The 14,443-nt window shown below is 34.6% G+C and overlaps 1 protein-coding gene across 2 annotated transcripts in view; it reads left to right on the top strand.

The window, feature by feature from the left end:
- The first annotated feature begins 6,091 nt into the window (after positions 1-6,091).
- The window catches only part of LOC132161998 (ferredoxin-dependent glutamate synthase, chloroplastic), a 32,519-nt gene continuing 24,167 nt past the window's right edge, over positions 6,092-14,443 (top strand). Inside the window, exons 1-5 of one of the 2 annotated variants that reach the window (XM_059572237.1) lie at positions 6,092-6,580; positions 11,272-11,584; positions 12,738-13,180; positions 13,287-13,418; positions 14,081-14,179. In XM_059572237.1, the coding sequence (XP_059428220.1) occupies positions 6,287-6,580; positions 11,272-11,584; positions 12,738-13,180; positions 13,287-13,418; positions 14,081-14,179 (1,281 nt within the window). In that variant the 5' untranslated portion in view covers positions 6,092-6,286. Of the gene's footprint in view, positions 6,581-11,268; positions 11,585-12,737; positions 13,181-13,286; positions 13,419-14,080; positions 14,180-14,443 lie in introns of both variants that reach the window. The other variant, XM_059572236.1, reaches the window with a different exon arrangement.

The raw sequence follows: 14,443 nt of genomic DNA, 5'->3' as shown, positions 1-14,443 counted from the left end.
GTTTTTGGCAACTAGAAAACATTCATGGTATAAGTCGGAATTGCTTGGATCTCAGCCTTCAACAAAATTTCTTTGTCAGCTTGAGAGAGAAATTTCTCCTTCCATCCATTAATCTGATCTCACACCTTGTCTTTTACTCATGCAAAGGCATTCACCTTGGAACGACCAATAACTGTCGACAAGCCTAGATACTTTTCATATCGCTGCGTAGAATCTACTCTAGCAACTGATAAAATGTAGTTCTTAGTATCCAGATGTGTGTTGTGACTAAAGAAAATTGAGGTCTTATTTTGTTCACTTTCTGACCGGTTGCTTTTTCATAGGCCTCAAGGATTGCCTGAATATGACTCCATTCAAATAAATTTGGCTTTACATAACAAAAGACTATCATCTGCAAAGAAAAGATAAGTGAGCCTAATACCCCCTCTAGTGATGGGTAGTCCCATGACTCTCCCCTTGTTCTCCGATTTGTTGATTAATGCAGTGAGCCCTTCAGCACATAGAAGAAAAAAAAAAATGGAGGTAGTGGATCGCCTTGCCTTAGACCTCGGCAGGGAATGATTGTGCCATTAGGGTGCCCATTGATAAGGACTAAGTATGTCACAATTCTAACACACACCATGGTCAGAGAGATCCACTTTTCTGCAAAGCCAATTTTCCTCATCACATCCTCCAACAACTTCCATTCCCCTCTGTTATAGGCTTTGCTCTTGTCAAGCTTCATCGCCATGAACCCTTCCCTCCCTTTCATCCGCACATCCATGGTATGAAGAACCTCAAATGCTACTAGCACGTTATCAGTAATCAACCTGCCAGGTATGAATGCACTCTGCGTCTGGGATATGATTAGTGGCAACACCTTCTTCGTGCGGTTGGCAGAGACTTTAACTATGTACTTATACAATACATTGCACAAACGAATGGGCCTATACTCAGTTATACATGATGGGTTCTTGACTTTCGGGATTAGAGCAATGTATGTATTGTTGACACCATTATCAAAGACTTCATTATCAAGAAAATTAAGGATAGCTTTGCATGCCTCATTGCGAACTGCCGGCCATGATTATTGGTAAAAACATGCCGCAAAGCCGTTAGGTCTCGGGAATTTAAGTGGATGCATTTGGGAAAGAGCTAGGTCAACATCCACCGCCTCGAACCTCCTCACCAATTGCTCATTCATACTTGCTGTCACTCTAGCTTCCAAATTTTCCAAGCTTTCCTCCACCCCAATAGTACCATTTGTCGTGAACAAAGTTTGGTAAAACTAAACAAAGTTTGGCCTTAAATTTAATTAAAGAATATGAATGGTAATTAAGGCTTTAATTTTTTTTTTTATGGAAATATTTTTATTAATATTCATTAACTAGGGCCTTATGCTCAATCTAATCCAACTAATGGTGGAGCGGGCCATGATTTAAACATTAAATTTGTCTTTCAAATGTGAAATGTATATAGTATTGATTTGTTCAATAAGAAAAGAACGAATTGTCAAGTTGGGTTGTATTTCTCAATAATTTTTGAATTAATCATCATTTAAATTTAATATGTATTATGTTGGTTTGAACCATTCATAATCACAAACATGCATATGATAACTTTGTATACAAAAACAAAAAATAAAAAAAGTCAGATACCTTAATTTATTTTAAAAAGTGGAGATAACAATTCTCCTTACCTTGCTTTTTTTTCTTTTTTTTTTGCCATAAAGTGTGAATATTTTATCTTAAAATTTGACCTTAAGATTTTTTTTTTACTCCGTTTGTTAAAATTATTTTTTATTATTTGTTTCCTCTTATTAAAATAAAATATTATCAAATTATTCAAATACAAAACAATTTTTATCTTTACATCACATCAAAACACTTTTTCAAATTAATTAAAAACAAAAATAATATTCAAAACATATTAACAAACAAAACATTTGTCAAAAAAAAAAAAATCAAAACAAAACAAGCATCATTAAGGCTTCAGTAATAATACTAATATCATCAATTATCATGTATTTTAAAAAATGGTTCTAGAGAGAGAAGCTAGGTTCTCTCTAGAATTCATCTCTCTTTTCTTCTAGACAATACTAAGAGTTTGTTTTGGATTGTGTTTGAGAAATAGAGCTTTTAAGCCAAAAAGAACTTTTGAGCAAAAACTTCATTTTTAAGCTTTTGCCAAAAGTGTTTTTTTGACTATTTTTAGGCTTTTTAGACATTTAAAAGCGCTTTAATTTTTTTACTAAACAAGTACGTTTTTCTTTAAACTGGCTTTTTGAGTGTTAAAAGCATTTTTAGGTCCCTCAAACGCAATCTCAAACAAGCCCTAAGAAGAACTTTAAGAGGAGAGAAGTTCTACATCTAGATCTTCCCTACTCCCCTTACGTGGTAGTAGTGCTCGATGTCTTATCTGTAGGCTCCACTGGTTTCTGTTTCTGGTCGGTTGCTTTAGATCTTATTTGTAGATTTAGATCTAAATCTAAATCCAGATTTAGTCTCTTCAATTTTATATCTAATTGTCTTCTTCGGCCAAGGCGTGTCTTCTGAATGGATGTCTACGATGTTGTACTCCTCCGCTGCTGCTTGTGAGGCTTTTGTGTTTTGTTTTTTTATTTTTTTGTTTGTCCTGGCATTCGAGTTGAGGATGGAATAGATCAGTGTGGGAGCTTAATTCTCACGGCCGAATTTTTAGTTATGGATTTGTTGTCCTGGCCTTCGGGTTGAGGATGAAGTAGATCGATGTGGGAGCTTATCTCTCACAGCCGTATTTTTAGTTTATAGTTGTTTTATTTATTTATTTTTGTTTTGTATTTGAGTTACCCATGTCGTAGATCTAGTTTGCGCGAAACATATATGCTCCTTAAATGTAATTGTACATGGGTTGGTAGAAGTTTGAAGTGATTTTTATGATTTTGTAACATTTATAACTTTTTGCTATAATTTTTCAGAACTGTATACTTTATGTTGTAAGAGTGTTATGCTCATACAATTTCATCAATGGAAGTTTCATATTTTTTAAATAATAATAATAATACTAGTATCAGTAAGGGAAATGGTAGGTGCAATCTTGGTGTTCTTCTTGTATCTTTTTGGTCCTATGTAAATATTATTTAAAAAAAAAAAAATTGCTCTTACTTTTTTGGTTTTTATAAAATAATATACACTTACACTATGAAAACACCTAACATTTTTTAATAAGTAATATTAGAAATTAATATATTTGGTCTAAAGCATCAAACAAACATTCATTTTTTAAATTGCCAATAATTAGTGGTTTGGAAATAAAATAATAACACCGAAGGGTCAGAAATAAAATAATAACCGAAGGGTCAGAAATAAAATAATAACACCGAAGGGTCAGAAATAAAACAGCTTACGTCTCTTCTCCATGTATTTCCAAAAAAATTAAAGACAATCTAATCCCGGAAAATTCCAAGTGTTTTTCTTCCTCACGTATCCATGTCAGTCAACTCTTTCACTTCTTCAGCCAAAGCATCCCACTTGACAGAAACCGGAAAACACCGGTCATTGGCAAGTATAAAGTACTGTAACGGACCAGACGTAAACTGGCAATTGCCGGTTTTGCGGGCCAGAACGCGCGATTTTAGTCCTCGATGGGACAAAAACTCAGAGGAGATATGGTGTGGCCGTTTCAAGTAGGATCGTTACAAGATTGAGTCAATGCGATGAGATCATGCCGTTGTTTTCAAAATGTACGGTCAGAGGATAAGTGGTGCTGCGTATAACGGTAGGCCGTCGTACATGTGATGGGGAGTGATGTAGAGTTTCTTTGAGAGCAAGAATCTTGTACAGATTGGCTTATGTACACGTACATTGATTTGACCAATGTGTTACATGATGATCCTAGTGGTGAATTCAATATAACAGTATCATAATAATTTTTCAAGTTGCAAAACTAAGAAAATAAATAAATAATTGAACAAGAAAATGGACTAGTGTTTAATTTAAGTATCAATCAAGTTGTGCTAATGCTGACTTATTAAATGTTTGGAATTCAACTCGAGTTTGGTTAGACTAAATTATCTCCAGCACAAACCCTTAGCTTAATCTTGTGGAACTCCACATATAATTATGGTTTATTTCACATAACTAATCACACACCATTAAAGCAGATTTTTGGACCAACTGACTGGCAATGGGTTACTTACAAAATTAAAAAAACAGTCATCAGAAATCTGTCGATATTCGAGAGGATTAGGGATGCTCTGATGTTTAAGTCAATTAATTCTCTATAATAAAACATAGTATAAGACATGTGAAAGGAGAGAATAAACATAATCAATACTTTGAGGGTATACCACTTTTTTATGGGAGAGGCTCTCTTTATAAAATATGATAGCCTTCGGACCAACAAGGTGTTCTTTTGGAGTGTGATTTACCATGCAGATCCATTAGTGGCCATGTGGGCGTATAGTTTTCATGTGGAGAAGATTTCACAAGTGATTTGATTTATTTTTCTTTGATGACCGGAGTATCTATTATGTAAAAGCTGATTGAGTGGAGCCCCCGTTATCTACATCCCCAACATATACTTTTTACTTTGATGAATGATTCACATTAATATTTTTCTCATATTTTTCACATTTCTTCCTACAAATTTAATATATCAACCATTAAATTTGTGGACTCCACATAAATTTAATGATTGATTTATCAATTTACTATCGAGATGGTTAAAAATATAATAAATTCTGTCATTTCTATTTCACTTGGACAAAAAAAAAAAAAAAAAAAAAAAAAAAAATTTGACTTGCCCAAAGTGCCATACTTTTTTCCTATTTTCTATTTGTCCCATTTTGTAAAGATTAATTAAACTAATTCCTAATTGTTAGTTTTTTGACATTTAAAATTAACACAAAATAAAAGCAAGAGTATATATTGTTAACTGGTTCAAAATTATAACATATCAATATTGCATAACAAAATACATTAGGTTAAAGAAATGTAGATTATATCCGACATTTGGGAAAAACCATAATAAAATAAAACCCCCAAAATTGACAAATATTTAGCCAAAAAGAGAAACCAAAATTAAACCAATCAAAGTCACATTTATCATCCATGCTCATAATAATTCAACAATATATATATGAGAAATATTTGCCAAGAAAGTAAACCTAATTAGAGTAGCAATAGTCAACCTAATCCTAACAACAATAGTAAATCTAATTATAGTAAGGAAATAAAATAAAAAGATATAATTAACGTCAATATTTTTTCCATCTTATCCTACAAATTAAATATATTAACCATTATTATATTTGTGGGCTCATGTGGACTCCATACAAAATTCAGTAATGAATTCATCCATTCACTATGAAGATGGTTAAAATGAGTAATTATATAAGTTATTCTTGTGTTACTTTAAAAATGAGGTGGCTTTTAAAATTACAATTTGATCAAAATTCAATAATAATCAATCGTAAGACCAATGATGATTTTAGAAGTCACATCATTTTTTGAGTGACTTCTAGCATTAATCGGTTAATGATAATACTAAACATCTCAATACTTTTTTTCAAATTCCTTTTCCCAAATGATCTGGTCTATTTAATAAATAAATAGATTTTTATTGTTTTTTTTTTTCTTAAATGAATGTGTGGTCCAAATCATTTGGGAAAGAAAATTTGAGAAAAAGTGTTGAGATTAAAAGATGGTTGAAAAAATAAATAAATTATATCATTTCTCTAAAATAAAAACATAATCTAAAATAGAAATAGCAATCAAATAAAATCTTAATATAAAATAAAAAATCAAATATAATTGACAATTAACTGAAATCGTGATAAATCTTTCATTTTGTAATTTTATTATCTAATAATGAGTAAAATTATAATCAGACTTTGTTTTAATATTATTTTTTACATTTTTATTATTTTTGATTTCACAAAAAGTATTAAGTAAATGTCATGAATTAACTCTATTTCGACTAATTTAATTAAGATGATAGGACTTTTGAAAAAAGGTTTTGGTTTGTGTGAAAATTTAGTAGCCGTAGGTGCAGGGTATAAAGATGCACCACGACACATCTTAAAGAAGCTCCCAACTCCACTTTGAATGTAAACATCAACGATAGGAAAACGAAGAGAGACGAGAGAAGTAGTAGAAGCCAGAGGTGTGTGTGAGGCTGCTAGCTCCGGGCCTCTCTCACCCTTTTATCTTCTTCCACATCCCCAGTCCCCACATTCCCTTCGCCACACGATCGCCACCCCAACTCTCTCTCCCTCTCTCTCTCTCTCTCTCACACACACACACACTCTCCTCGTCTCTCTCCCTCTATGGCTCTGCAGTCAGTCTCTCCCATTCCTCATCTCCTCCACTCGAATTCTCGCGCCGCCGCTCAGCGGCCGCCTTCAATTCTCGCTTCCAATGACGGGCGCTTGCTCGTTGATTTCGTTGGATTGTATTGCAAATCGAAGCGCACGAGACGGAAATATGGAGCGTCTTCGGGCGCTAGGAGTTTGCCTCGTTTTGTGGCGAAAACGTCCTCGTCGGCGGCCAAAGCAGTTCTCGATCTTCGTAATAGCGCTCTGGACGGTGAAACAAATGCCTGTTCTGATGTCAGACGAAAGGTGCGGGTTTCCTTTACAGAAATGCGTTTCTTGAATTCTACAAAAAAACAAAAAACTGGATTCTCGTTTTGATATATTTTGGTGAAATGGAAATCAATTAGAGGATGAAATTTCTTGTTTGTTACTGTGTCCGAAATGTCGTTTTGGAGTTAAAGCAGTCTTACGTGGTTGTCGTTTTGGTAGTTCGTGGAAAGAAAACACTTGTCTCGGATACGGGAGCCAAACGCGCCCGAAGAATTTTTAGTTTTTTTTTTTTTTTTTTTTTTTTTTTGGTGTTTTGTTTTTGTCCCTCACTATTTTTCCTGTATACTCTAGAATGTTTCCTGAGATGGACTAAGGTACCGTTTGGTTGGACTTTATGGATCCTCGTCAACTAAACGGGATTGCCTCTGGATTTTAGGAGTACTTTGAATGCTTTAAAGTGCTCGGTCTTAGGATTTTACAGCAATCTTAGCTCTCAAGAGATATTTGTTTCTTAGATGCCAATCGAACAGTGCCTTGGGACTTCTGAAGTACTGGTAATGTTTTTGCGATCGAAAACTTGATGATGTGGAAGAGTGAATGGTGTAGGATTGAATTCTAACAAGGCTTAATGTTCAAAGCAATATGTGGTAAAAATTCCGATTTTGTAAGTTCTTGGTGAATCATGATTAGGCCACTAAGTGTTGTGGATGTTCAGTCAAATGCCCCTGGGAAAGTTTGATGCAAGTTGAATTATTATAATAAAATGATGGTAATTTCAATGGGGTCACAGATTATAAGCAAAATGTCTTGCAAAAGGCATATGGGTGTTAAGTGAGTTTGTTGGCCAAATGGTGGGTTCATGACCACCGAAGACAAGTGATTAGTGTAACACCTCAGTCCCGCACTAGAAAGTGAATGGCCCTCATTCTTGGAAACTGAATAGCCCACATAGAATGAGTAGATTATAAAGACACTCATTAGTGTTAAGTCTCACATTGATTCCTTACTAGGTGATACGGAGCTTTTTAAGTGATTCTAGAGAAGCTCAAACCTGGTTAGCCCCTTTGGAATAAGTGCATTATGCCTTTTTGTTGCTGGACCCACTGTTTATGCATCCTCATTTATGATGCCGCTGGAAGTTATCCTTTTTGGGAACTATGTATTCCCAATGTTTCCACCATTTTCTTTTTTTGATAAGTGCAGTGTTTCCACCATTCTTCTCTTTAACTCGCATTCAAATTAAGTGTTATAATATCTGACATTTGAAATAACGTTCATATATTGTTAATGATGCATGCCAATGAAGAGATATAATTGATGATTTATAAGTGACTAGTAAATTATTAGTAAGAATCAAAAATCTTAAATAGCATATAGCCTTTACTGTGTCATGCCTAACTCATTGATGATCATGCTTGGATCTACACTCAAACTGAACTGCTACTAGTACTTTTATTCTAGATGTTGTGATGCTGATTAATAGTGTCATACTACTGGCGTTTGCATCTTTGCACTCTTGCCAATGAGTTTTAGTCTAAATGGTATCTACTCCGCTCATAAGAATGGGATGGAGGCTTTGAGTGTTTGTTCAAGACCCAATGGGTGCATGTGTAACTTACTAATAAAAAAGATTATTATTATTTTTTTGTATTTTCACCATTGACCGTGTGCTGTCTGAGGATATATATGTGCATGTCCATAACCATAGCATGTTTTCTGTGAACCCTAGACTATGAATCTTTGGTGCTAGTGAACATGCCTCTGGTTAGGTTCTTGTCAAGTGTAAGAGTACGGGCTTCTACAGTACTTATCAAAAAAAAAAAAAAAAAAAAAACCACTATAAAAATAGTGAAGGTTATAGACCAACACTGGGTTATTTTTCCACCTCTCAAAACTTATTTGTCATTTCAAGTGGATTTGCCATTTGCCAATGGCATATGTTGAGAAATTATTCTAAGAAAAGGATGGCAGCCTATATATAAAAGTGGATCTATTGTTCAAAACAAATTAGGATCCTCTACAATTCCTAGGTTATTCTTCCAAGTAGATTTCTTCAAATCCCAACCATTGTTTTGAAATTAAATGATTAAGATTTTGACACATCAAAATTTATTTTTTTGATAAGTAATAATCCAATCTCATTGAAAGCGTAGGGCACCTTTTGTACACTGGAGGTATACAAAAGAAAACACCCGACATATCAGCATTTATTGCTTTTGACAATTCAACCTTTATAAAAAAAAGTATTTACCATATATTTTTTTTTCAAATTTTTTCTTGTTAGTAATTTAAGTTCATTAAAAGCATAAAGGGGTGCATCCCTAGTACACAAGAAAAACCCTAAAACATAAAAAAGGAAGAGCAAAAGTCAAAAAAGGAAGAGAAATTAGAAGCAGGCAAGCTATTAAACACTACTACCTATGTATAAAGGGATTGGAACAACATCTTCTTCAACTCTAACATTGCAGTCTCACGATCTTCAAAGCTCTTTGCATTCATTTCTCTCCAAACAGACCACATTAAACACAAAGGAGCCAACCTTTACTTTCTCAAAGCATTACGGTGTCCCAATTGTCCATTCTAACTCACCAAAAACTCTCACCCTTTGATGCATAACCCATGCAACCCCAAACAATTGGAAAAACGAACTCCATAATTCTTGTCACAATGAAGGAGGTGATCAATAGATTCCCCTCTTTTACTACACATACAATACCAATCCACCACAATAACATTCCTCTTTTGAATTATCAAAAGTTAAGATTTTTCCTAAAAAGAACCTCTTGGTGGAATTTCTCGAAGGACAGAATAGCACTACTTAGTGACTAGGAGCGGAATGCCCGTTATGCGTTGTAACAGGCTCCAGCCCTTTTGTAAGGCACTCAACGCATTTAGGCACTCCTGAACATTGCTTGTTTGGTCTTTCTATACTGGTAGCAGCCCTTTAATCATCCACATCTCCGTTACAAGTGCGTTGGTTGCTAAAGGTTACACACAAACCTATGGTATTGATTATGAGGAGACCTTTTCTCCGGTTGCCAGTCCAGACAAAGAACGGCACTCTCGAGGGAGCCAAGGAAAAATCTCAACTATTTAATATGAAAATAATGGATGAGATTTGAGGAAGTCTATATGGTAGACTACTTTAAGAATTCTAAAGACTCTTGATTCATTCAAAACCTTAGCTTGATTGGATGACTTCAATTATTAATAGATACAAACTTGAATGGTACAATGTGAGACCTTCGGCTTCAAATTCATACTTGGAATTGGGAATCATAAAATTTTATTTAGAATGAGATCTTGCAAAAAAGAATCTAACTGAGACCTGTTGATGGGCCTAGTTCAAATTGCCAAATGGTGTATTACCACTCTATTTCCCCTTGGGGCTAAGTAATCGAATCACCGCTCAAATGCTTCACCCCAAAAGCCTGAAGTTTTAGTTGGTGATAACCAGTTCAACCATACTGTTAAACATTTGATGGAGGATAAAAGTTTTATATGCTTTCTTCTTTAGATGATGAAACTACATAAAGGAGTCTTATGTCATTAAGTCTATCTTGTGTATTCTTTTCCTTGTAAGTTTTTGTCTTCATCTTCTCTTTTTAGTTTTCCTTCTGTAGTGCTGTAGTAACACTGATGTAGGACGGAGTTATGAAACCTGTGTGCTTGTGGTGGGCCTAAGGTTAGGAAAATATAATGATATAGGATCTGGGATTTCAGAAGAGAGGATTAGGCTTTATAGGTTGAATTATGGCTTGAAAAGATTGAATTTTGATGGAAAAAAGGATATGGATACTAGGGAAATGACTTGCTAGAACATTCTGGCAGCAATTAAAGGTTGTACTATTAAGGATGTTTAGAGGGACAGCTTGTGATATGAAAGGTTGAAGGGATCTGATGTGAGGTTGTAAGAGAAGAAAGAAAAGAGAAAAGAGAAAAGTTTGTATTTGTTCAGGGATGTGAACACACTAAGGCAGCACTCCAATACTTAAATAGTCACTATTGCATTAATCAACGTCTGAATTAGTTGAATACAATGAAGCATATTTGTATAGACTTGTTGATCTTATTTAACCTACTAGGGTTAGGACTCCTATTTTGACTCGTAAAGATACGACCTAACCAAATCCAATAAAAGATGGACTTGGACTCAGAAAAAAAATCGAAGATGCTTAGAAACTTCGAGACTTAACTCAATACCCGAACACCCTTACTTTATGGAGTTGTTGAAAGTTGCAGATCTGCTCCGCATTACAAACTAACCATAGCTTATACAGTAAAAGCCCAAATTAAAAACTGATTTTAATCCCACTCCTAATGACTTACCTTCAAAACCTTGTAAAAATTATCTCAATTCGATGTTATGCATGAATCCCACACGTGGAAAGCTTCAAGTTGCCAAATGTGAAAATTACTTAAAACATAGCAACTTGATCTTCCTTCCATGGATGCATCAAATGGTAGAACGTATGTTTTAGGGTTTGAAGACCTCATAATCGATAAAGATGTAATGGTCTTGATATGCTAGAGGATCGATATAGAATTTTGTTTTATCTGCTAATTGTGTCAGTCACCCTTGGAGTTGGCATTTCGTTGTGCTGTGCTATGATATTATTTTGTTGTTCTTGTGAAATGAGTTTCTGCACGTGGTTCTATCAGTCTACATGATCCAATTTTCTTACTTATAAAAAAAAAAAAAATGACTCAGTTTTCTTGTTCAGCAGGTTGCAAACTTGGATGATATAATATCAGAAAGAGGAGCTTGTGGAGTTGGATTCATTGCCCATTTGGAAAACAAAGGATCCCATCAGATAATTAAGGATGCTCTTACAGCTCTTAGCTGTATGGAACATCGTGGAGGATGTGGAGCAGACAATGACTCTGGTGATGGTTCAGGATTGATGACTTCGATTCCATGGGATCTATTTAACAACTGGGCGAACAAGCAAGGGATTGCTTCCTTTGATAAGTTGCATACTGGTGTTGGAATGGTTTTCCTTCCCAAAGATGAAGACCTACTGAAAGAAGCCAAAAAAGGTCATTGTTTAAATAGTTTGGATCAAGTGTACTCTGGTTACTTTCTGATGCAAGCATGTGTGTGTCTTGATAAATGATTGTTTGATAGCAATTTTTTGCTTTTATATATGTTAAACGTGAAATTTTCACTTATTTTGTGTAAGCTGTAAGATAGTTTAATTGGCAATTAGTTGATTGATGAGGATCATGTATTTATTAGTCAATAGTTCTTGGTTCTTTTGGCATGCGATGCAAGCATTGGAATGTGGACAGAGGTCACTTTTACTTGAAACAAAGGGAGTGAGAATTCTGGAGATCATATGCTGCAACTCATGAGAGGCCATTTTCAGTGCATCACGTAGTAAGAGGCCTGCAATAACCTTTATTCAGGTTTTGAAGTTTCCAGATGCTTTATTTGACTCAAAGAGATTTGTTATTATTTCATTGCGTTCCAGAGCTTCCAATCAAGAGAGAAGAAACCTATCAATTCTGGACCATGGCGGAGATTCACGATTATTGGACCATGCGAAGTTCCCACCTACAAGAACGATGTCCATGAGACCCTGTTCAAAGATGAATTTGGAAAATTCTAGCATAGCTGGGGGGATTCACGATTATTCTGGAGTTTTTGGCTGAGATAATGAGCCTAGCTTGGTATTCAGGAAGTTTGGCTGGCTCATCTGGTGTTAGAATTTGGTTGTTTATTTTGCTTTCATGAATTATACCCAGGCATGGCTGGTTATGTAAAAAGAGGGATAACAAATAATAGTTAAGAAAGCAAACAATTGCAGTACTTTTAGATTTATATTCACTATTTTGTTGATTTTCTGGTGGATGCTAATATTTTTCAATGCCTGATGATATAAGAGTTTAGGATGATTGAATGTGTCTCTGTATAATTTCTTGATTTCCATGAGATATTCACCAGTTGTTTCCATTTATTTTAAAAGCTTTCTTCTTATGTAACACTGCCTGTTTGTCTATCTATTTATCTATTATATAGATGCAAATAAATGTATGGTTTGATAAGGCACAAATGCAAATATATGTATGGTTTGATAAGGCAACATTATATGAAAATACTTCAGTAAATTTTGTTGGTTTCTTTGTCTTGTAAATGTTCAATTGTAAATTCAATCTGTTCATTGATGGTTATTTTTAATTGCTTCTGTAGTTATTGTAAATACTTTTAGACAAGAGGGTCTTGAGGTGCTGGGATGGAGGCCTGTTCCTGTGAATACTTCTGTAGTTGGTTACTATGCAAAAGAAACCTTGCCCAACATACAGCAGATATTTATTAAAGTTGTCAAAGAAGAGAACGTTGATGACATTGAACGAGAACTGTACATCTGCCGGAAATTGATTGAAAGAGCAGCGAGCTCAGAAAGTTGGGGAAATGAGCTTTATTTCTGTTCTTTGTCCAATCAGACAATCGTTTACAAGGGAATGCTTCGCTCAGAAGTTCTTGGGCTATTTTATTCTGACCTTCAAAGTGATCTTTATAAATCCCCTTTTGCCATTTATCATCGAAGGTACAGCACAAATACTAGTCCTAGATGGCCTCTTGCACAACCAATGAGATTACTTGGACATAACGGAGAAATCAATACCATACAGGTTACAATTTCTTTAGCTTTGGTAGTTGTCTGTAATACTGTGCTGTAAACAGCATATATGAGTTAGACTTAGTTTTCTTTCTTTTGACATTGGAATTATTGTTCAGGGTAACTTGAACTGGATGCAATCTCGAGAAACCTCATTGAAGTCACCTGTATGGCGTGGGCGTGAAAATGAAATTTGTCCATATGGTAACCCAAAGGCATCAGACTCTGCAAATCTTGATAGTGCAGCAGAAGTACGAGCTATCACATATTCCATCATTTTAATATTATATGTGTCATAGGAGGCCTTCTTGACAATGACTCATTGGAATTAAATCATTGAAAAGAGAAAAAGGGAGGAATTGAACATTCTTTCAAAATATATTTTTCACTTGCTGGATTTTATTTCTGAAACCTTCAAGTTTGTAACTTATAGTGACAGATTGCCATCTTAGCGAGTAAACATATGTATTAGTTCGGAGGTTATATATGTATGTGTGTTCAAAAAACTCCTTGCAAAATCCAAAGTTGTTTGCAAATTAAAAATTCGTATGATTTTATTCTAATTTCCCAGCTACTGGTTGGTGCTTGCAAGAGCATGTTTTTAATGATGATCCGTGTGGAGCCATTCTTTTAACTTTTGTGTTTAAAGTGAGTCTTTGGTCTGAACATGTTTTTAATGATAGTCTGGTACATTCAAAAGCTGCTGGAAGATTTTCTCCCTTTCTGTCATATTTTCTTTTGTGAAACATTAACTTTTATGGCTAATGGCAAATATCTATTAACATTTGTTATTGTTTAAACTCACCTGATTTCAGTATTGATATTTTCTTTTGAATTCTTATATATCTCTATTAAGTTTGATTAGTTTCTTTTTCTTGGCCTGATACTAGTTCCTTCTTTATGCTTTGTTTAGTTTTTACTAAGGAGTGGCCGTAATCCTGAGGAAGCTCTAATGATTCTCGTCCCAGAGGCATACAAGAATCATCCAACTCTTACGATCAAATATCCTGAGGTATTTTGTGTTGACATTCTAAACTTCCTCTAAGTTGTGAACACAAACTTGGAAAAAAAAAAAAAACTCTTCTATAGCATTATCAGTTTTCCTTTTATTTTATCCCATGACACATTGTCCGGATTGCCACCAATCATTTCAATGTTTTTTTTTTTTCTTCTCGAACTAAATTAACTGAGCAAAGTATCAAAAATCTGTCTTCTGGGGTCGGCTATCAGCTATGCTGGTCCTGTTTCAGTGTCTAGCTATATTTTGGGTCTTATT

Source organism: Corylus avellana, chromosome ca9, assembly GCF_901000735.1.
Source record: "Corylus avellana chromosome ca9, CavTom2PMs-1.0".
NCBI classification, from domain to species: domain Eukaryota; kingdom Viridiplantae; phylum Streptophyta; class Magnoliopsida; order Fagales; family Betulaceae; genus Corylus; species Corylus avellana.
The sequence above is the reverse complement of the archived record's forward strand: the minus strand, read 5'-3'. Positions and strand labels throughout refer to the sequence as shown.